The sequence below is a fragment of the Ptychodera flava genome, chromosome 15 (genome assembly GCF_041260155.1).
Source record: "Ptychodera flava strain L36383 chromosome 15, AS_Pfla_20210202, whole genome shotgun sequence".
NCBI classification, from domain to species: Eukaryota; Metazoa; Hemichordata; class Enteropneusta; family Ptychoderidae; genus Ptychodera; species Ptychodera flava.
The window spans coordinates 35,205,063-35,227,843 of NC_091942.1; the positions used below are offsets into that span (position 1 = coordinate 35,205,063).

A 22,781-nucleotide genomic window follows, 5' to 3' on the forward strand; every position below is an offset into this window, starting at 1 on the left:
ATCTCAGGCTACGATCAACGACACTCTTCTGTGGCCGTGCCTGGACTATCACAATGTCTTGAACCATAATGGCTAGCACCAAGATGCATATCACAGTACACAACTTCATACTATGAATTATTTTCGTGATTGTATGTTAGCTGAATCTGTATTGCAGCTTGTTTTGTCTCCAACAAACTATCAAGAACTCAGGCATGTTAAAATACTTTAAGGAATCGACCACAAGTAGTTTTATGAGAGTAATCACAGAAGCATACTAAAGAAGAACCAGTTGAAGAGACTTACGAGCGGGACTCGAAACTAAACTGTCTCTGATTGATATGAACTATAAGTGTTGCATTGTGTCGTAAAAAATAAAATGTATGGCAAAAAATTCTTTGTGTTTATTTCTTGTTTAGAACACATACACTAACATACAGGTGAATTCTAACACCCATATTCATTAATTCCGATCACATGGAACAGCTTCAGCCTCTTTATTCTGTGTGTCAACACAAACATTAATTTTGTTTTATAGAGCTGTACAAAGCTTACAATAAGCCACTTGTTCCAATGCACAAAAGTTAGGATTTATGAAACACCCATCCACAATTAACCGTTCCAGCATTCTCTAGCAGAGACTGCTGGAAACCAAACGTTTTCAAGAGCTTAAAATTGTAAAGCTAAATGCAAGCTCTTGATGACTTTCTCAAGACAACTTTTCAGAACCCTTTCAGTTCATTGACATTGGAAATCTGGAAATCACACTGCGTTAATTTTGATAGGGCATACAGTAAACAAGTCAGATTTATGGGTGGAACTAGGCAATTTACATGACCCAAGAGTTACTTTACCTCATGGGTTTTTTTGTCACTATGGTATCTAACAACAATAAACTTTTCTCTTTTGTTAACAAGAGATAACCGAATTTTTGTTCAAGATGCTGTTCAAAGATTCAATGGTATGGTTGACTATTGCAGAGTTTGAATTCAAAATGGCAAATCCTTACCAAAAAACCCTACCAGGATGTAAAGTTCACACAGAGGGTAGGTCAAAAAAATTGCACAATGTATACAATATAAAAAGTGATGGTCACACACAACGTGTTTTAAACTGAATGTACTGGTAATACAGGACTTGAATTCTACAGAATGTACAAGTCCCTCTTACAGTTTTCACATAAGAAATTATGAACAAGCAGCAGGTTCTCTGAAAACAAAACAATCGCTCAACCCAAGGTCTTTTTGACTCCATTTATAATACTATTACGTGAGTCACATAGACTCTTCAACTAGGAAAGGGCTACAACTTCAATGTAAAGATGAATATATTTTTGAACTTCATATGTTAAATCTGTATCCATACCTATAACTTATTTAAAGTTTGCTGAATTTTGTAAATAAATAATACAAATGTAAGAAAAAACTTTCAAAAAAGTAAAAAAAGTAAAAAACCTTATCTCATCGTCTATCACAATCATCTCAAGGTATCCATTTTATAGTTCCAGTAACTGCATAACTTTTGGCTGTTTCTTCCGTGACATTCTCTGTTGATGCACTGCAGTTTCTTATTCTACTCACAGCCATATGTATACATTGAATATTGTTATTGTTTACAATTAAAATTCAAGTCTTGGCTAGAATTTATTTGTCATCAATAGCAATGATTACTGTCTTCACACAAATACAAAACACATATGCACATAAACGAAAGGTACTGGAAAAATTCGCCAGAAGCTATAGTTAATGTCCATTTCGTACAATTTTGTGAATTCTGTTCACTTTTTCTGACAGGTGAGGGAGGTCATCCTGTTTCAAAAACCTTTTTTGTGTGATCGCTGGTTCTCTGTTTTACAAGATAGAGTTTTTTCTGTAAGAGAAAATATGTAAAAACAACACCCTCGAAGAAAAACACCGTCACATACACACAGGAAAAATTTGTCAATTTCAAAATCAGATTTCAAAACTATAGCAAGTGAAAAGGGGGTACTTGAATGCCTTTTGGATTTGTTAGGGGGTATTTTTAACTTGTTTTGGATTCCCACCTCCAGAATTGTTTGTGTATTGCATTATAAGATGTAGAATAGGTTTGTCAGACACAAGCTCCATTTAATTGACGAAACCCATATTACGTATTTCATATCAAACTATGGTTTTCCAAGTGGTTTACTATGTTATCCCTTCCGGTAGCTTTCGATATCTTTATTGACTGTTAATATAATATTGGGTTCTTAGCTCACATATCCACAAGTACGTGTTATCAATGTGCTTTACAATTATATTTACCCCTGGTCACTGGACCTAGCTTGTACATGTATGATACCACCGAACTCCCTGAGGAGTAATCAACAGCACACATGTGCAGCCAATCAGCGCAGCAGAGCTACACGCACACATTACGAACACTGGTTCCCATCACTCCTGGGTGGGGAGAAGCAACGAGGAATAAAGTGCATTGCTAAAGGACACAACACCATAGCAATGCCGGGGATCGAACTCACCATCCTGTGATCGCGCGTCCACTGCTCTAGCCACTGGCCCATGATGTCCCCTCAAAATATAATAATATATAATGTTTATTGGTGTGTTGTGTTTATAGTTGCACTTCTTTCCTTTCTTTAGCATCGAAGTCATATTAGCTTTCCTCTGGTAAGCTGAGACCTCACCATATATTGTTGATGGCTTGTTAGCTGATCAGCGACAGTCTTTAAGAAAATCTAGGAATTAGTTTATCATGTCTAGAAGCTTTTGACTTGAAAACTGCTGCAGTTCCTTTGACACAGCTTACCCTTTCACAGTACCAGATGTGAGATGTCAAGGGGCGTCATCAGTTTTCAGGAGGTTTATGGGGCACAAACTCACTCAAAAGGCATTCAAGTACCCTCTTTTGACTTACTATATTTTGAAATCTCCGTCGAAATAAAACTGGCCTGATTTTGAAATTAACAAAATTTTTCGGTGTGTATTCGTGTGTGTATGTACTTTTTTGTTCTTTTCCCCACAGCATCTAGAATAACAAATTTTCTATATGGCAAAATAACCTGTATATGTGTGTGAAGACTGTATCATTGTTATTATTGATGACAAATGAATTCCAGTGCGAACTTGAATTCAATTTTAAAAGATAACAATGCTGCTTTTATACGACTCTGTTGATAATCTAAAAACTGGACTTTTCATCACGCTTCAGGGGTAGAACAGGAAACGGCAATAGATTAACAAAACGATGTCACTGAAGAAATAATCAGTTGTATAGTTAATGAAACTACAAAATGGAAACCTTATGTTTGTGATAGACGATGAGTAAAGATTTTTTACTTTTGTGTTTTTTGAATGTTTTTTCTTATATTTGTATCAGTGATTGACAAAGTAGGCCTTCAGTAAACTTAAAATAAGTTAAAGGTATATATATACAGATATAATATATGAAGTTCAAAAACATATTCATCTTAACATTGAAGTTGTAACCCTTTCCTGTTTGAAGAGTCTATGTGACTCAGCTAACAGTACTATGAATGAAAGTAAAAAAGATCGAGTGTTAAGCGATTATTTTTTTTTCAGAACACCTGCTGCTTTTTCATAATTTCTTATGCAAAAACTGGAAGGGAGAGGGGGGTTCTATTCAGTTGAAAGCACGTTGCGTTTTGACCATCACTTTTTACATTAAGTACATTGTAATAATTTGTATTTAATGTACTTTTATGAACTATCTCCTGTGACAGCTTTACATCCTGGCATTTTTGTTGCTATGGATTTTCCATTTTGAATTCAAACTCTGCAATAGTCAACCATACCATTGAATTTTCGAACAGTAAAATGTTTTTCTTTGTTAAGAAAGGAGAAAAGTTGATAGTTGTATGATACCATACTGACAAAAATACCAGGATGTAAGGTCACTACAGGGTCATGTATCTGGCCTATTCTTACCAATAAATCTGAGCTATTTACTTACATGTCAGTCAGAGTGTGTATACCGTTCCACGTATGTCCTATTAAAAGTGACGCAGTGTGATTTCCAGAATTCCAATGCTGATGTTCTGAAAGGGGGTTTGACAAGTTGTTTTGAGAAAGTCATCAAGAGCTTGCATTTATCTTTTCAACTTTTAGCGCAAACGTTTGGTTTCCAGTCTCTACTAGAGAATGCTGCAACGATTGTGGATGAGCTGTTTCATAAATCCTAACTTTTGTGTAATGGAACAAGCAGCTCATTGTAAGCTTTGTGCTGCTCTATAAAAACAAAATTTATGTTTCTTTTGACACAGAATAAAGAGGCTGGAGCTGTTCCACTTCACTTGCACTTGATCTGGGTTGTTGCTGGAGGGTGTCAGAAAGTACCTGTATGTTCGTGCATGTGTTCTGAACAATAAATATACACAGAGAATGTTTTTTCCATACAATTTTATTTTTTGCGACTTTCTATTTTAGACATAATTCAACACATATAGTTCTTCTCAATCAGAGAGAGTTTCGTTTTGAGTCCCGCCCCTATACGTCCCTAAATCTTTTCAACTGGTTCGTGTTTGATGCGCTGACGTATTACTCTCATAAAACTTGGTGTGGTCGATTCATTCAAGTATCTTTGGCATACATCTGAGTTCTTCATAGTTTGTTCGAGACAACACAAGCTGCTGATTCAGTTAACATACAACCACGAACAGAATGCTAAGTATGAAGTTGTGTACTGTGATGTGCATCTTGGTGCTATCCGTGGTGATTCAAGACATTGTGATTGTCCAGGCACGGCCACAGAAGAGTGTCGTTGATCGTAGCCTGAGAGCAGGCCAGAATGCAGTCGACTGGCGAGGTATGAAGAAGATGGAGCTCATCAGCAATGAGGGGCGAAATGTGCACAGTCCTACTCGAAATCCAGTATTTCGTTGGTGCCCTCCGGTCTGCTAAAGATGAGAAAATGTAGGAATGTTCAAATCTTTAAAGTAATCAGATTGACAAAATTGTTTTCCTTTTGGCCTACTCAAAAGTCTTGAGGTATAACGAGTATGTTGAATGTTGGTGGCAGCTGGTGTCACTAACGTTACAAATTCAAACATGCTGTGAAAACGCTTGGTCTATTGTGAATATAGGAAACTATTTGACCCGCTATTTTCTGAACTTACCGATGCCGGCGTATTGTCAACTATGTCAACCAAATATCACTTTCCAGCCTCCCTGCCGATGATACATTAATGACAATTATCACTGCTGACTAGACCGTGCCTTTCTGCTATTCAAGGATACAGGGTACTGATGGCAACTGACGTCTGTAACGTTCTAAATAACAAGATGATGTGAAAAATCCAAGAGTAATGTGCATATCAGAATCAATTTGTAATGCTATTTTTCTGATCTTACCAACCCAACGTATTACCAACTGCTGCAACTGAACATCACTTGCCACCTTCTGTGCTGTTAATGTAAGTTTATGGCAAGGATCAATAATTTCTCAACAACTTGTTGTCAGACGTAACAGTAACTGTAGACAATTACTTTTCACGATAGACATAAAGTTTAATAATTTTATTATATTCAGTATAAAGATGTTCACCATAGAGCAAAAAATTGCTTATGCCTCAACAGGACAAGGTCACAATTTCTTGCTCTATCCTTTTTTTTCATCAATATCAATTTCACCTTCAATGACCAAAGTTTGGTTCACCAGCAACAGCTTTAAGTCTTATTGGGCATATTCATGATGACAATTTGTAATGTGCCGCTTTTTAAAAGTTCAATTAATTTCTAGCTACCTTTCACACAACTGTATGTAGGTCAGACTTTGATAACCTTGAACCAGTGCACTTGCGTCATGATTGTCAAGAAAGTTGGTGCAAAGAATAATTTCAGAATGTTTTGTCATTGATGTTAGTTCCAAACAACCAAGTCGAGATAACATAGAACAGTTCGAATAGTCACGAAAGGAAGAAAAATATGACATTGTCAACTGTCATATGCATCTTGATAGATTAGGCCATCGTGTCTATCAGAAGGAATTTGAACCAATACTTCTTGCACTTATCCATGCAAGCACATCACTTAACGTTCCTTTTCACCCTTCTTGATATGATGTACCTCTGTGGCAAGGATCATTATTACCCAAGAACTTTTTGTTAGATGTAACAGTCACCGTAGCCGTGTTATTTTGTCCCAATAGAAAAAACTTACACTCAATGAATGAAGACATTCACTCTTGAGCCTTTGACAATGCATAAACAGAACAAGGTTAAATGTTTTACCTATGTCCACTTTCTATGAACATTAACGTCAACTTCAGCAATTACAGTATATGAATGGCCTACAACCCAATGGTTTATATCATATTTTCGCAGCTTTATAATGAAAATAATCTTGCAGTTGATATATCTTATAATATCTTGAAATAACTCGATATATCTTAATGTGTAAGGATCACTGTATTAGTAGTTTTCTGATTTTTAAACATTTTTGTTTTCAACACAATTGCAAACATAACAAATCCTTCTTTTAAACCTAATTCACATGGTTTTGCGTCCAATTTGTGCTTGTTTGAATGCTTGTGTTACAGACTAAATTTTCTCTGGCTTATTGATATTGCTTTTGTAATTTCGGAATCTGTACAAAGGTAAATGAACGAGACGGCTGAACTTTCCAAGTCTGTGTAAGGGTTAATGATCATTACGAATTTTCCTTCATCTTGGTTAAAACTCCGTTGTCAGGGACATTCAATGTATTTGCGTCATTGATACCTAAGTATCAAGGATAAAGATAGAAACTTGTACTAGTGACATCTATTGTCAAGGCAGTAAAGTGAATTCTTACCATCAATATCTAAATTCCAGACAGGACCCTGGGACGATTACGTAAGGGAAATGTTGTATAACGATGATGTCACTTATGCAGATCATGTATGATTTTATATGATCAAGGTCCTATCAGAGAAAGTTTAGTAATGTATTTCTTTAATTGAACCAATCAAGAAATACTAGTCGATTAGCGATTGGAGGCTTAACTAATTTAATCTAATTAGGATACTACAATTTCTTTTAAAAAAGGGATAATCACCCACTATCGTCAGTCGGAGATAGCTGGGCATCTGATGTGTAAACTTTACACTTCAGTAATAAACCACCATCATTGATATCCAACAACTCTGTGAGTCTCTACTCTGTCAAAGATCTCGAAGTACCTCTCAGCAGTGAGTATACTCCCCAGACCGGCGAGATAAGACTATAACACTTGGTGGAGATATCCGACGGGTAACAAGCAAGCTCACATCGTGAAGTATATGACAATTCATTGCCGACCAAAAACCGGCAGCCGACCACGATGACGACGACCAAATATCCGTTAACGACAAATTGGTGCTTGGAAATCGACTACGAGATATAAGAATCCGGTAAGAACTGATTCTGTGAAACATGACAGACACTGAAAACTCTACAAATAACTTAAGGGAGGAGACGACGTTCGAAAAATGCCAACTTCGAGGAACGACTAAGAACAACCAAGAACACCGATGATGTGGCCACGAAATGGGATAACTAATCAGCATGAACTGGACGGCGAAGACCGATCGGACCGTCACGCGCACATCACCGGCCTCTTCAGTGAAGACATCCGTGAGTAACGTATCGACGTTCGAAGCATCAATCAAGGACTCTATGCATGATATAACTGACTAACTTTCGATAAACTCTAGGCAAACGATTCCCACGAAGACTCATCACGTATAGTGTATTTCACGGTTATGGTTCAATTATTGAAATGCCTTCGATCTTTTCTTTGATGGAACAGTTAGTGTGTAATAACTTATAAGGTAAGAGATATCATTTCCGGCGTTTAGCCGATTGTAATACATGTATGATTGGAATTCATGACAGATTATCTTTGCTTTACGTTATCAAAGAGCGCTTTCTATCGTATAGCAAATTGACAAACGTTTTTGACTTTTGAAGCATGAGAAATTTCGATATTAAGTCATTGGTTGAAGGATTCAATTGTATATACGTTATGAGGCCGGTTTAGCAGCATGAATGTTTGTGTGTAGTGTAATCCTACCTGCTGAATTAACATGGATTTCGTTGGTTGTAATTCGCCAATTACTTTTATCATTCACATGTTTAATGTTTTATGGAATTCAGATGCGGAACGTATTTCTGTAATTGATGCATTGCCTGTGTAAACGGTACTTGAAAAAAGAATAATGTCTTGGTATTTTTGAGTTTATTTAGAAGCCGAGTTTAAGAGATTTAAAGGGAATTTTATACAGTCACGACGAGTAAAAGTGACTCTTTGTGTACGAAGTTATGGAGAAACTTCATGTAAGAGAAGATTTTATATGTGTTATTTTTTATTTTGAGGATGCACTTGTTGAAGCATCGACGTACAGCAGCTAAGACATTATTGATTTGAGTCTTGTTTATACAGAAAACGATGTGTATTGTGAGTGGTAATTATTTGATGGTGTAATGAATACTTACCTCGAGAAATTATTTTGTATCGAATTTGCTATTCTGCTATAAATAGCTTTCCAAAAAGAGGGAAGAGAGAAATTGAGAACTTTTCGCCCCCGCAAGAAGGGAGGAGCACGAGCTTAAAAGGACGGGAATAGTTTAAGCTGTCATTCTCTGAAACTATGAATTAAGAAATCGGCGATAAAACCCAATCTACCTCCAATAACGATTTTATTTTTGTGACTGTAGTTGATAACGTTTTGATAAGCCGGTATCGAAATGGTAAATGACATGTATTTGGTTAAGTGAAAGAGTTGTTCCATAAAGAATATGCTGAGAACCTGAAAGATACTTTTGTCGGAACTTCTTAAGAGACATCCTGTAAAAATAGCAGACAAACCCGTAATAGCCAGGTATGTTAGACAAGTTAACTTTACCTTGGGTGGCCTCGGAACTGTGGTCAGGTGAATGAGTGAAAAGAAGTTGACTTCGCGTGAATCGTTGTGTGTTTATTTGTGAAAATGGAGCGCTCAAGTTTGACCGAGTGTATGGATGTAATGACCCAATTCCTTGACCCTGCGAGTTACATAACACTTCTTGTTGTTTGGATTCAGTTAGCAATACCTCGACTGTTTGCAATCAGGATGTTGACTTCAAGGTGTGTACCGTTGACTCAGGTCAGACATAGGCTCGCCTATTGTTAGTTAAATTAAGTTCAACCTTGGAAATATTATATCAGTTTCAGTAGTTGTTTTTTTTTCCCTTTCGAAATGGATGAAAGTCTTGAACCGAATGCCTCGATTGAATTACTTCCTCGACCCCTCCATTAAGAAAGAATAGGGAAATAACTTCAGTCTCTTAAGTTACTTTATTACTTTCATGATATATATTCAGTCTTATTCTATATGTATGTATACCATCTATATTTTAGCCTTGACATGTATTTTATGGGTTTTATTATTTTTGAATTATGTTGTATGTTAACAAAACACTTTGTCGATTATGTATTTTTTATTGCATTTATTCACTTTATCTAATAATATTTACTTGTATGTTAAATTGTTTTAGTATACTCGAATGCGGGACGCATTCCTTGAAATGAGGGGAGTGTTACAGACTAAATTTTCTCTGGCTTATTGATATTGCTTTTGTAATTTCGGAATCTGTACAAAGGTCAATGAACGAGACGGCTGAACTTTCCAAGTCTGTGTAAGGGTTAATGATCATTACGAATTTTCCTTCATCTTGGTTAAAACTCCGTTGTCAGGGACATTCAATGTATTTGCGTCATTGATACCTAAGTATCAAGGATAAAGATAGAAACTTGTACTAGTGACATCTATTGTCAAGGCAGTAAAGTGAATTCTTACCATCAATATCTAAATTCCAGACAGGACCCTGGGACGATTACGTAAGGGAAATGTTGTATAACGATGATGTCACTTATGCAGATCATGTATGACTTTATATGATCAAGGTCCTATCAGAGAAAGTTTAGTAATGTATTTCTTTAATTGAACCAATCAAGAAATACTAGTCGATTAGCGATTGGAGGCTTAACTAATTTAATCTAATTAGGATACTACAATTTCTTTTAAAAAAAGGGATAATCACCCACTATCGTCAGTCGGAGATAGCTGGGCATCTGATGTGTAAACTTTACACTTCAGTAATAAACCACCATCATTGATATCCAACAACTCTGTGAGTCTCTACTCTGTCAAAGATCTCGAAGTACCTCTCAGCAGTGAGTATACTCCCCAGACCGGCGAGATAAGACTATAACACTTGTATCTAGTGCTTTATTGGAGAGCAGTGTTTTGAGGGGTCGCGGTGATAATTGTAACAACTTGAATTCTGAATTTTGAATTTTCGACTCTGCAATAGTTGTTTTGGGCGTGGCACACACACTTTAAGGACATACACTAGCATACAGGTACTTTCTGACACCCATAAGCATTAACCCAGATCACACGGAACATCTCCAGCCTCTTTATTCCTTGATATCAACAGAAACATTAATTTTGTTTTTTATAAAGCAGTACAAAGCTTACAATGAACCGCTTGTTCCATGATTTATGAAACAGCTTATCCAAAATCGTTGCGTCATTCTCTAGCAGAGACTGAAAACCAAACATTTGAGCTTAAAGTTATATAGAGCTAAATGCCAGCTCAATGACGGTACTCAAAACAGCTCGTTAGATCCTCTTTCAGTGCATCGGCAAACTGGAAATCATACTGCGTCATTTTGTATAGGACACAAACGGAACAGTATACTCACTCTGACTAACCTTTCAGTAAACAGCTAAGATTTATTGGTAAGAATAGGCCATTTACATGACCCAAGAGTGACCTTACATCCCGATTTATGACTGATGACAATGGCAAACTTCAATATCAAAACTCTGAAGACTCTTTTTGCTTAGAAGACCTTGACATGGAGGGGGAAGATATTAAGAAGACTTGGCTTGGTAATTTGGTAGACAAACATTTTGAAGGATTAATCAATGTGGAGTGGGGCAAAACAATGAGGTCACCAGTTCGTTTCAAATTTTGCACTGAAGGAAATGACACCCACAAAGCTACAAGTTTTAGTGATGCTTGGATTCATGCTTTATCAGCTGCTAGACCAGAATCTATAAATAAGATGAAAGATCTTCAGCAATTCAAATTCACACTGGACGGATCTGAAGGGCAGGTCACTGTGAATGTTTACAGTTCAACTGGAACTATCATGTTTCAAGGTCACCACGTAGACTGGCTATCAGCTAAGCTAGATATGTTACTGTTGGCGGTAAAAGAGAGACTGACTTTAACAGAGGGGATATCAGAGACATGTCTTAAAGAGATCAATGACACAACCACAGAACAGCAAACCGAATCATCAACTCAGCCATCATCAGTGAACTCTGATAGTCCAATACCTGCCTTGTCATTACATCATTTGACCAACATCATTTCTGATCACACAACACAAAGTAAATCAACAGGCAATTCAGTGTCATCACACAAGACAGTAGCAAATATGAAGAAAACAAAACAGCTGCAAAATTCTACACCGAAGAAGTCAAACAAAGAAAACACGCCATCCAAGATTCCAAAACGGCAACAAGTAACGAAAACAAATACTCCATCATCAGTAAAATCAGGATCCAACTACAATATAAATACTCAGGATCTGGCAACTACCTTATCAGGCATGTTCAAAACTGTTCAGCAAATTGACCATAAGTATTGTGAACTCATGAGAAATGGGCATAACATCACTGACATTGCAAATAAGTTAAGATCGTTTGAATCAAATCTAAATCAGCAGAACACTCATATACAACAACTTCTGAAGATGACAGAAAAACATCACCAAATGTACACAGAGATAAAACAGACGCAATCATCACAGAAAGCAAGTGAGTGTGTTGACTGCAGAGATGACATCAAGCAACTGGATAAGAAAATTAATCATCTTAACAAGTCTATCCAAGGATTACAGGAAATGATGCAACAATCTCAAACCAAGGTGGATACCATCCTACAAAACCAGCAGCAACAACAGAGACATTTCCAGGACACCATTGTAGAGATGCAAAAAATGAACGACTCACTGCTCACGGCTCAAAATGAAACAGAAGCCAGAATGAAAGTGCTGATAAAGGAAAAAGAGGAGAAGCCTCAACACAACAAAGGGAAATATCAGGAACTATCAACCAACCCTTTCGCACCACTCATGAATGCAGAGAGTGTTCATGGGAATCCATTTGCAAGGGAAGATGAATCATCTGAAGAACAACAGTGGAAAACACCCAGGGTAAAGTTTGTAAGAAAGACTCAGACACTCATTGTTGGTGACTCTATGCTGAAGGATATCAATCCTTCCAGGGTGTACAGGAATACTCATGTGAGAACTCTTAGAGGAAGTAATATTCCTCAAATCACAAGTTATATTCAATCTGTGTCAGCTTCCAACATCAATAATATTGTCATTCATGCTGGTACTAATGATATTGATAGTGGCATTCCTGTAGAGGAATGTGTAAACAAATATTCTGAGTTGGTTCAGGTAACATTAGAGAAATTCCCAAAATCAACAGTTTTTATCTCATCAGTCATTCCAAGACAAAACAATTCATTATTCCATGCTTTAAACACACAACTGCATAAAATGTGCAATATGCATAATAATTTAGTGTTTATCGATTACAACAATATCAATGCAGCAACACATTTGCATGACAATGTTCATTTAAATGACCAGGGTACAGCTTTGTTAGTAAGGAATATTAAGGATATGCTCGCTCCAAACCTTGGTGTGAACCGAAACCTTTTCAGGAGAAGACAGTATTTTCAACATCCTGTTAATCCGGTGGTACAGCAATATGGGGACGCAACACAAGGTTTTCATTGGTCTAGAAATCACCCCATTTTGCCACAATATGTTGATACACCTCAAAGCCACAGGCAAATGATACCAATCAATAGATATGAGTAACTTTACATTTCAGAAAAACAGCAATATACAAAGTTCACTGTCAATATCCTACTGGAACATACAACATACAGGGTTACCAAGAGAGAAAGTTTCAAGACAGTGACTTCATAAATAATATTACTCAACATAACATTATTGGTATTGGAGAAACTTGGCTCACAGAACAATTGAATCATACTTTTCACATTCCTGGATACTATGACTATTCTGTTGTCAGAAAAAAGAAAAAACAGAGGGGTGGTCTTTCACTTTTGGTAAAAAATACTATAAAGAAGGGTGTAAAAATGGTTCATTCAGATGCGGAAGATATGGTGTGGTGCAAACTTTCAAAAGTTTTTTTCAGATTACAACAGGATATATTTATTTGCTTTGTTTACAACGCACCAGAAAATTCCAAACATAAGTCTGAATCATTTTTCGAACGTTTAGAACAGTTGATCACAAAATATAGCTGTTCTGGATCTGTCATGATTTTAGGGGATTTTAACGCCAGAGTAGGATTACTGCCAGATTTTATTGACAATGATTTCTCAAATCATATACCAGTTCCACCAGGATATTCTGTTGATACACATCTTAATCGCTGCAATACGGATAAGATCGAATAAGTATGGTAGAAACCTCATAGATTTATGTAAAACCACAAATACAAGAATTATGAATGGCAGACTACCTGGAGATATTTGTGGAAAATTTACATGTTACCACTGGAATGGAAACAGTGTAGTAGATTATGGTCTTGCAACAACAGACATCATCGATAACTTTGAGTATTTTAAAATACACAATTTCACAATTTTCTCAGATCACTGTCAAATTTCTACTCTTCTCAAACTAACAAATTTTAATCCAAGCAGTGTTAAAGATACTGTGAATTTGTTACAAATGCCCCAAAAATGGAAATGGGATAAGTTATCTGTTTTTAATTACACAGATAGATTAGCATCGGATGAGCTACAAAATGATTTTGCAGAATTTTTGAATACTAATATTGGTAATAACAAATCTGACATTAACTCAGCCACTAAGCATTTTAATGACATCTTAGATAAAGCCTGCAGTGGTATTTTCAATAGACAAAAGCAGAGAAAGAAAAATTTAAAGAGAAAGAAATCAAAATGGTTTGACAAAAACTGTGATGCAGCAAAAAGGGACCTAATAGCAACAGCTAAACTATTAAATAAAGCTCCATATGACAGTCAGTTAAAAATTATCTATTACACAAAGAAAAAGAAGTTTAAAAAACTTGTAAAAAATAAGAAATTGCAATTCTGGCAAAACAACTTAGACAAACTAAACAGTCTACACGCCAACAATTCACATGATATGTGGAAATTGATCAAGTACTTAAAAAATAATGATAAAGATAATAATACTGGAGATTGTGTCTCAGCAGCAACATGGATGGAATTTTACAAAAATTCTTGCTCAATTGAAAATGACAGGTATAATGATTTCCAACAGCAAATTATTGATAGTTTAAAAGAAACTAAGAATCGGGCTAATCAGCAGCTGGATAAGTCAATAACAACTTATGAAGTGTTATCAGCAATTAGAAATTTAAAAAGTAAAAAAGCAGCAGGGTTTGATGGGTTTTGTATAGAGTTGTTAAACATGGTTCCTCCTTTCTCTGTAAACCCTTAGCTAAATTATTTAATGCAGTTCTAGACACATCCAACTTTCCAGACATCTGGAATACAAGCTTATGACACACTTATTTAAAAAAGGAGATAAATATGACCCGAAAAATTATAGGGGCATTTCTGTCGGAAGTTGTGTAGGAAAAGTTTTTTCTTACATTCTAAATGAAAGGTTAAATAGTTTTTTAGATGACAATCATATTATACATAATAATCAAGCTGGATTTCGCAAAAACCATCGCACAATAGATCACATATTTACCCTGAAGACAATAATACATAAATATATTAACAATAAGCAGAACATTTATGTCTGTTTTGTTGACTTTGCTAAGGCTTTCGACTCGGTATGGAGAGTTGGTCTTTTCCATAAACTTCTCAAAAATAACATTAATGGCAAATTATACAGACTTATAAAACACATGTACACCAACACAAAAATACACATCAAAACAAATAATTTTATCTCACCCAGCCTGAAAGTTGAAAAAGGAGTAAAACAGGGCTGTGTTCTAAGTCCTAGTCTGTTCAATTTATATGTCAATGACTTGAAAACAAATCTAGACAAAGTAAATACTCAACCACCAGTGTTGAATAATACCCCAGTTAACTCATTATTTTACGCTGATGACCTAGTCTTAATCTCTACTTCAAAAGAAGGTTTGCAGAGGGAGTTAAATACACTACACACATTTGCTCCAATTGGAAACTTGATGTTAATTTACAGAAAACCCAAGCAATTAATTTTAGTAAATCTCCTTTGGTAGATAAACACTTATTTAACTATGGTAGTACATGCATCAAATCTGTTAAGAGCTATACATACTTAGGACTGACAATTAAATCAAATGGTAGTTTCAGTGAGACATAATTACAAATTTGGCTAATAGAGCAGCAAAATCATTTAAAAAGGGTTTCATTGCACAACAAAAAGATAAAATTTTCCCTACATCTATTCAATGTTTTCATTAAACCTGTTTTACTGTATGGCTCAGAGATTTGGGGACAAGATTTCATGGATTACAAGAAGTGGGATAAATCAGCAATTGAAAAAACTCACCTCAAATTTTGTAAGAACATTTTACAGTGTAATAGACAAGCTTGTAATGCCGCTGTGAGGGGTGAACTAGGACAATTCCCACTTCTACTTGAGATCAAACTTAATATTGTTAAACACTGGCTTCATATTGTACAACTGCCACATTGTAATCTTGCTAAAGAAGCTTTTCTGGAGCAAATGGTAAACAACACTAACAATAGATCCTGGTTTAACTGTTTAAGTGCTTTAATTAAAGACAATGGAATGGACTTTCTCCTTGATAAAGCTCCATCACTCAAACACCACAAAGTTATAACTGGTTTAATGAAAACAAATTTAACAAACAATTATGAAGTCTTTTGGAAAAATTTGATCACTGATGAAAATAGTAAACTAAGAATGTATGCCAAAATAAAACGTAATTTTAGATTAGAACCCTACTTAACACAGTTACAAGGTGAGAAAAGAAAATTGCTCACCAAACTTCGCATTAGCAATCATGATCTAGCAACTTGAAAAGGGAGACACACTATTCCAAAACCCCAATTACTGAAAGATACTGCAATCAGTGTAACACCAACAGTATTGAAGATGAAACACACTTTTTATTAGTCTGTCAGAAATACAAAGTCCAAAGAAAGTACTTTTTCAGTAAAATCAATTTCCCAAACGACGATACTGAAAATCAGCTTATTTCTCTACTAACAAAACAAGAGTTATCTTTTAATGAACAACTTGTAGATTATATTTTTACTTTATATAAACAAAGAAATACCTAGTTATATTTATTATTAGCTACTATTATTATACTGTAATACTTTATCTTTATTGAAGAAAATTTTAACTTATTTTTGTATCACACTTTTATTGCCACAAATGTGATGTAAATCCTATATTTACAAGCAAGCAATAAAAATATTATTATTATTATTATGACAATCAACTTTCTCCCTTAACCAGATTTTTGATCAAGAAGCTGTTCAAAAATTCAATGGTATTGTTGACTATTGCAGAGTTCAAAATTCAGAATTCAAAATGGCAAATCCATAGCAACAAAAATGCCAGGATGTAAAGTTCTCACAGAGGTTACTAGTAGGTCATAAGAGTGCACGAAAGAAGTCTAATTACAGTGAAGTTCACAGTTTACGTCACTGTTCTCTCATTAATATGCAAAAATAAATATTTGTCCGCATTTTTAGATTACGCTTTTGAAAATTACGCATGCAAGAACGACGAAAATACATCGCAGTGGGCGACTGCTAGTGTAACAGTGAATACTAAAAAACATATTCACGACTCAGAGTACAAGCTGCAAAAACAGCACGCATGCAACATTGATAAAATTTGTCCGCATTTCAAGCTGCGTGTCCATGTCGCGCGCGTAACCTGTAACCGTGAACAGCGCTATTACAGTGAAATATATCAATGCGCAGTGTGTTTAAGTCGGGACTATTTTCACATACAGCATCTGGTATGCAACAGTGCGATCTTTCCATCGATTGATTTATCGTGAATAATTATTTTCATAAGAGAAAGAAAGTTGAAAATCAGTAAAAGAGAGAGGGTCGCCGGAACTTTGCTTAACGATTGCCAGGGACCCCTATGACCGATATAAAAACTATATCTAGCGTAATTTGGCGATGGATCAAAGTCAAAACATGTTAATTTTTAAGATATGTTGATGTGATGCATCTAGATATATAGCTGTGGGTCCATAGCTGTGGTGTTTTCAGACGGGATTCATGCCTTTTACGGGCTGGTTTTGACTTTTACGATTTAAACCCCGCGGTGGCGGGGTTAAAAATCGGAAAAGTCAAAACCGGCCCGTAAAAGGCAGGAATCCCGTCTGAAAACACCACAGCTATGGACCCACAGCTACTAGATATAATGCGAGGTGTTTCAGGCTGTAAGATGGTCACTTTTTACTCGCCAGAGAGACAGCAATCCTGTCGCGTAGTTAACAAAGTGTAGCGAAGTGTAACGGAGTCTAGAATTTTGGTTCAAGTCTGTGATTTGTGAGTGTTTGAGTGGGGTAACCGCGATGATTTGTGTTCTGTTTTAATGTGAAACGCGTGAGTGGGGTGAACGCGACGAGTGGGGTGAACGCTATAAAGGGGAGTTTCTCCCGGAATCCGGCGGAAACTAACTCACGTCTGCGCAGACTCAAAGGTAACCCGTTCAATCGCGGGGAAAACCTGGCCTGGGCTGCCAAATTCCAAATAGATTTGTATGAAAAAAGGAGAGACACATGAGAAACTACAGCAAATGATTTTATTTTTAGAAATTCACCGACTTGAACCAAGTCTAAGTCTAGAAGTAAAATTGTGTGACAATTGGAGAAGGGTTGTTGCGATCGTAGCGAAGTGTAGTGAGGTGTTGCAAGCTGTAAGATTGCCTCTTTTAAGCGAAGTTTAACCGAGTCTAGAATTTTAACTTTTTTGAAATTTGAGGGTGAGTGTGTAGCGGCTCTATCCAGATGATAATTCATGTAACACAACAAAAAAGGTTGCAGAGTGTTATTAAAAATCTTTTGCAAAGTACTTGTACATATTGCGCCTAAATATTGTTGCTTGTAGTGCCCTGTAGGCTGTATATAAAACGTTTCTGGGGTTACAGTTCCGTAAGAGAAAGTAATATTTAAACAACCGAAGATTCCTTTAACGTCCTGTTTTCTTGTTCGATCCAAACCCTCGATCTGAGATAAATTCTGCAACCTTCGTCCGGTACCGATTTAACCTAGCGAAGACATCAGTGGTGAACCCCTTGGCCTAAAATCAACTCTGAAATATATGTTTTAATAATCAATCTAAGTTTTTTTCTGACGGCGACTCCTTAGAGGCTAAACACTGGAAAGTTTACGAAGCACTTGCACAATGCATAAGCTTAATCAGTAACAAGCACATTTCATATCCCACACAAATATTATCACAACAATAAACTTATATGTCGGTAAACTGGCGGTCTCTGACCAATCGCTAGCAACCATTTAGGCAACGTGCACGAACAGCTGGATGGAAACACCCAAAACCAAAGTTCCGAATCCCATCTATTGTTACCGACCATTGGAATCGAAAGAGGCCTTGTGAACATATTCGTACACGGGTACTACGTCAGATTCCGATCTCTTAACAGGTGGGTGCAAATTAAAGAATACGTTATTCAAACTGTTATAACACCTAGGACTGTTCGGCCTACCAAATATGAAAGGGACTCCGTTCTATTTGTCTGTGGTTCTAGGGAAAATCCCGAGATGTCTACTTGTTTCAAGAAATTACAGCTGAATGCATCACTATGAAACGCACGCTCGATGAACGGGAAAATCGCTGCAATGGCACAACCTTGGTCGAGGAATATGTTGACATTCTAATAATTACAGAAACTTGGATGGAAAGTCAGTCCGATCCAACCTTAGCGGAGTTTCATACTTCGATCAACGTCCACCAGCAAGTTCTGGCTAAACGGAAAGGGGTGCGCGGTACTGTAGATTTCCCAGAATTCATTGCGATTTGTATCCTCGGAGATACCTGAGTGAAGTCTACTATGTCTCCCATGCGTAGACAAATTCACAGACTATTTATCAAAATTTTGAAAAGGTACTTTTATGCACACTATTCTTCTCAATTCTCAGTTTAAATAATTTGGAAAATTATGCATAATTGAGAGAGGAGATAGCATTTTTGTGAAATTTGCCACAGATTGTGTCCTCAGCCATACAGAATAATGTGATGGAAAGTAGGGAGACTAGTTGCACCTGTTTTATGAAACAAAAGGATATTGATTTTTTGCAATGGAAGTGACAAAAGAAATTTGCATGCTAAGTTTTCTCAGAGAATGACCCCTTCAGTTCGTCATAACTTGCTGCCTAAAAAGTATGGCATTTGTAGTACCTGCAGAATGTGACTTTTATGGTTGTTTAGTGGTTATTTTCAAACTTTCACTGAAATATCTAAACGTACTTTTACTAGATATTATTTCAAAATTATTCTGACGCTGCGCACTAGTGCTTACATGCAGAACTGACAAAGTTTTTAGAAAAGTAACCTTCAAGGATACAAAATAAAGAGTATTGTGGGTAATTTATTGTACTGTGGGGTGGTGCTGTGGCTGTTATAACAAGATCTAAGGGAGCCGTCATTATTTACGGCCTGGGGGTGGAGGAATTGCTTTAGAATCTCCAAAATTTCGACTAATCTCCTCTGCCAACCATGACGTGTTTGAGTACCCCCCCCCTCTCTGCTACAGAAATTTTGAGTGACCCCCCCAAAAAAAAGAAAAAAATTTGAAAGTTAAATATCTATACAGTAAAATGCATCGCTGCTGCGACAGACCCTGTACAGACCCTGATTAATCCCTATGGTACAGGTCTGTGTCGGAAAGAGGTTCCATTGCTGTGACAGGGGCTGATGTACAGGTCTGTATCCAGTGCTCTGATGACATGCAGTGTTCTCCGTAGGATTTTTTACAAGAGGGCGAAGATGTGGTGCAAAAGCACCACAAGCGACCGCGTAACGCGGGGGGGAGGTCAGGAGGGGGGTGTCCCCCTCCTGCCTTTGGAGCATTTGAAAAACAGAGATTAAAATGGTATTATTTGGTGGCACTTGGGGAGTATTTTTTTCAGATTTTTTTTAATAAAAAACTCAAAGGAACAGAAATCTAAAACAGTATTCCAAAACTTATATTCCAGTTCACTGATTTCAATGAAGATTACATTTTTTTAAAACGAAAAAATACCGACAGACATATATTTATTCACATTTATTATTTATTATTATTTTCCTGCAATAAAAGATTGGTTTGTTGTCAAGGCATTCCACTGGTTTTAAACTTTATAGAATCAGAATTAGCTTGCTTTACACATTTTCCCCTATCGGTAACCTATACAATGTAGAATATAGAAAGCAGACGTTTCTCATGAATGATCAGGCAAGAATATCAATCTTTAATCAGGAAATACTGAAAAATGTACTCAATACTAGCCTCTAACATAAGGCTTGCCACGTCAAACAGCTGATCATTCTAATGTGAAGATCACAATAATGTGAAACACACACACACACACACACACACACACACACACACACACACACACACACACATATATAATAATATAATATAATATAATAATATATATATATATATATATATATATATGTGTGTGTGTGTGTGTGTGTGTGTGTGTGTGTGTGTGTGTGTGTGTGTGTGTGTGTGTGTACATATACCGGGTATGAACATACATATCTCAAGCATACATATTGCTGTTCTTTACTATTATTGTTGTATTAATTCATAACTTCACTAAATGTTTCAGTGCATATCAACAAAATTGAGTAGCCCCCCTCTTGTTCTCCACTTTTGAGTACCCCCCTTGTAGCTTTCGATTTTTTGAGTGACCCCCTCAGATTCCTCCGACCCCCAGGCCATAAATAATGACGGCTCCCTAATCTTCACGTTGTTGAAAAGCAATCCTGTGCATTCCAGTAATTTGATCATTAATCACAACTCTCCATTCATCTAGTCAACTCCTGAACATTATTACTATCTATCGTCCACCAAAGTCACCACTGGATTAATTTTGACAAAGTCAACAACGAACGCGCCATCATACCTTGCTGGTGCGTTCGTTGTTGATTTTGTCAAATTTAATTCGGTGATAATCTGGTGACAGTGTCCACAGATTCGTAATTTACCCTTGCTTACTTTGGCGAATTAGGCACACAATCTCATCAGATAATAGACTAAATTATTACCCTTGCTTGCTTTTGGGAATTAGGCAATCAAACGCATCATATAATAGACGCAGTGACAAAACTTCGCTTAACATTGTCAAAGGACAAATACGAAAAATGAAATCGTTACAAAACCAGTGCTAACATAAGACAAAGACACCAAAGCTGCAAAGAAGGTTGGTGGTATAAATCTTTATTGGCAATAATATCATAGTCAAAGGTATCAAAATAAAATAAACCATAGCAAGAAGAACCTTGTCCTGAGACCAAGCTCCCCTACCCCTGGGGACGTACTTTTGTGCAATTCCCTATGGTTACATCGTCCAGTTCGACAATAAAGTACGGTGTACCACAGGGATAGGTACTGGGGCCAATCCTTTTCACACTATATACATCACCTTTGGAGGATATAATCAAAGACCATGGTATGGATTGTATGATGTACGCCGACAACACCCAAGTCTATGTTATTTGCTGGCAACCAGCTGCAGATGACATACGTACCTCTCTTCAGGAATGTATAGACGATGTAAGTGGCTGGATAAAGTCAAATTCGTGCATCAAGTATTTTGTAAATTTTGCATCTTCTTTTGTGTGTTCTGTAAAGCGCACTGTAACATATGTGTAGTGCGTTTTTTAAGAAATTTCAATAAAAAATATAAATAAATAAAAACATAAACTGTGAACAGATAGCTTTCCGACAGCAAATGCATAAATTGGGTCTCCAGTATCGATGCCCTTATATTTTCAGGTAGAGCATTTCCAATAAAGTAACGTTTGTTTGAAAACTCTGATAGTTTCATCAAAGTTTGTGATGACAAAAATGACAGTAGCTTTTAAAAATGATATTATTGATTATTGCATTATTGAACCATGAAAGTGGTTAAAGGTACGAAGTCGGCCATATTTCATGAATTTTGTTTGATACGAGACACTATATATATTGTTTGACATGTTGAAAGATATGAATGGATGACCATGCATATTGGTCATTGAAACTTATTTAGGATAATTGGATGGTTAAGTAATGTCGATTTAATCTGCAAATGTAACCTTATCTACTTTTCTTCTTTAAGTTACACACTTTATGAGGAAATTGTAATATTGCAACATTCAGCTACAAGACACCTAACACTTTTTGAGAAATTTGAAAAATATGAAATCAAATTATCCATACGATTTTATACTTATCGTGTATAATGCCATCAGTCAGGGACGATACTACTCTTTTAACAACCACTTTTTGAGGGCGGGAGAATTGACCGGGGAGATTTGAAAAAAAGTTTGAGGGTATACTGAGATGGTAAGGATACAGCGTGCGAAATTCACGCTAACCCGATGGCCCGAGGCCAGCTGTTTTCATGCCGGACCAGTAACTCTTGAAAGATGTCCTGCTGTTCCTAAAGACGCAGGCCAGTAACTTTCACTATATGTGAAGAAGTTTACCTGAATGTTTTCTAAGCTAAATACTAGACGAAAGTATTCAAAT

The 22,781-nt window shown here is 36.4% G+C and overlaps 1 protein-coding gene across 1 annotated transcript; it reads left to right on the top strand.

Moving 5' to 3' along the window:
- Nucleotides 1–10,769: 10,769 nt before the first annotated feature.
- LOC139150781 (uncharacterized protein MCAP_0864-like) lies at nt 10,770–16,669 on the top strand. Its single transcript, XM_070723175.1, has 2 exons — nt 10,770–12,458; nt 16,580–16,669. The coding sequence occupies exons 1-2, from the start codon at nt 10,770–10,772 to the stop codon at nt 16,667–16,669; spliced, it is 1,779 nt and encodes a 592-aa protein (XP_070579276.1).
- Nucleotides 16,670–22,781: the final 6,112 nt, after the last annotated feature.

Excerpts from the sequence above, each read along its gene's own strand:
- LOC139150781 (XM_070723175.1), top strand. The coding sequence starts at position 10,770 with ATGACTGATGACAATGGCAAACTTCAATATCAAAACTCTGAAGACTCT. Across the intron at positions 12,459-16,579 it reads AATATTCTGAGTTGGTTCAG|AGTTCAAAATTCAGAATTCA; the intron begins GTAACATTAGAG and ends TGACTATTGCAG.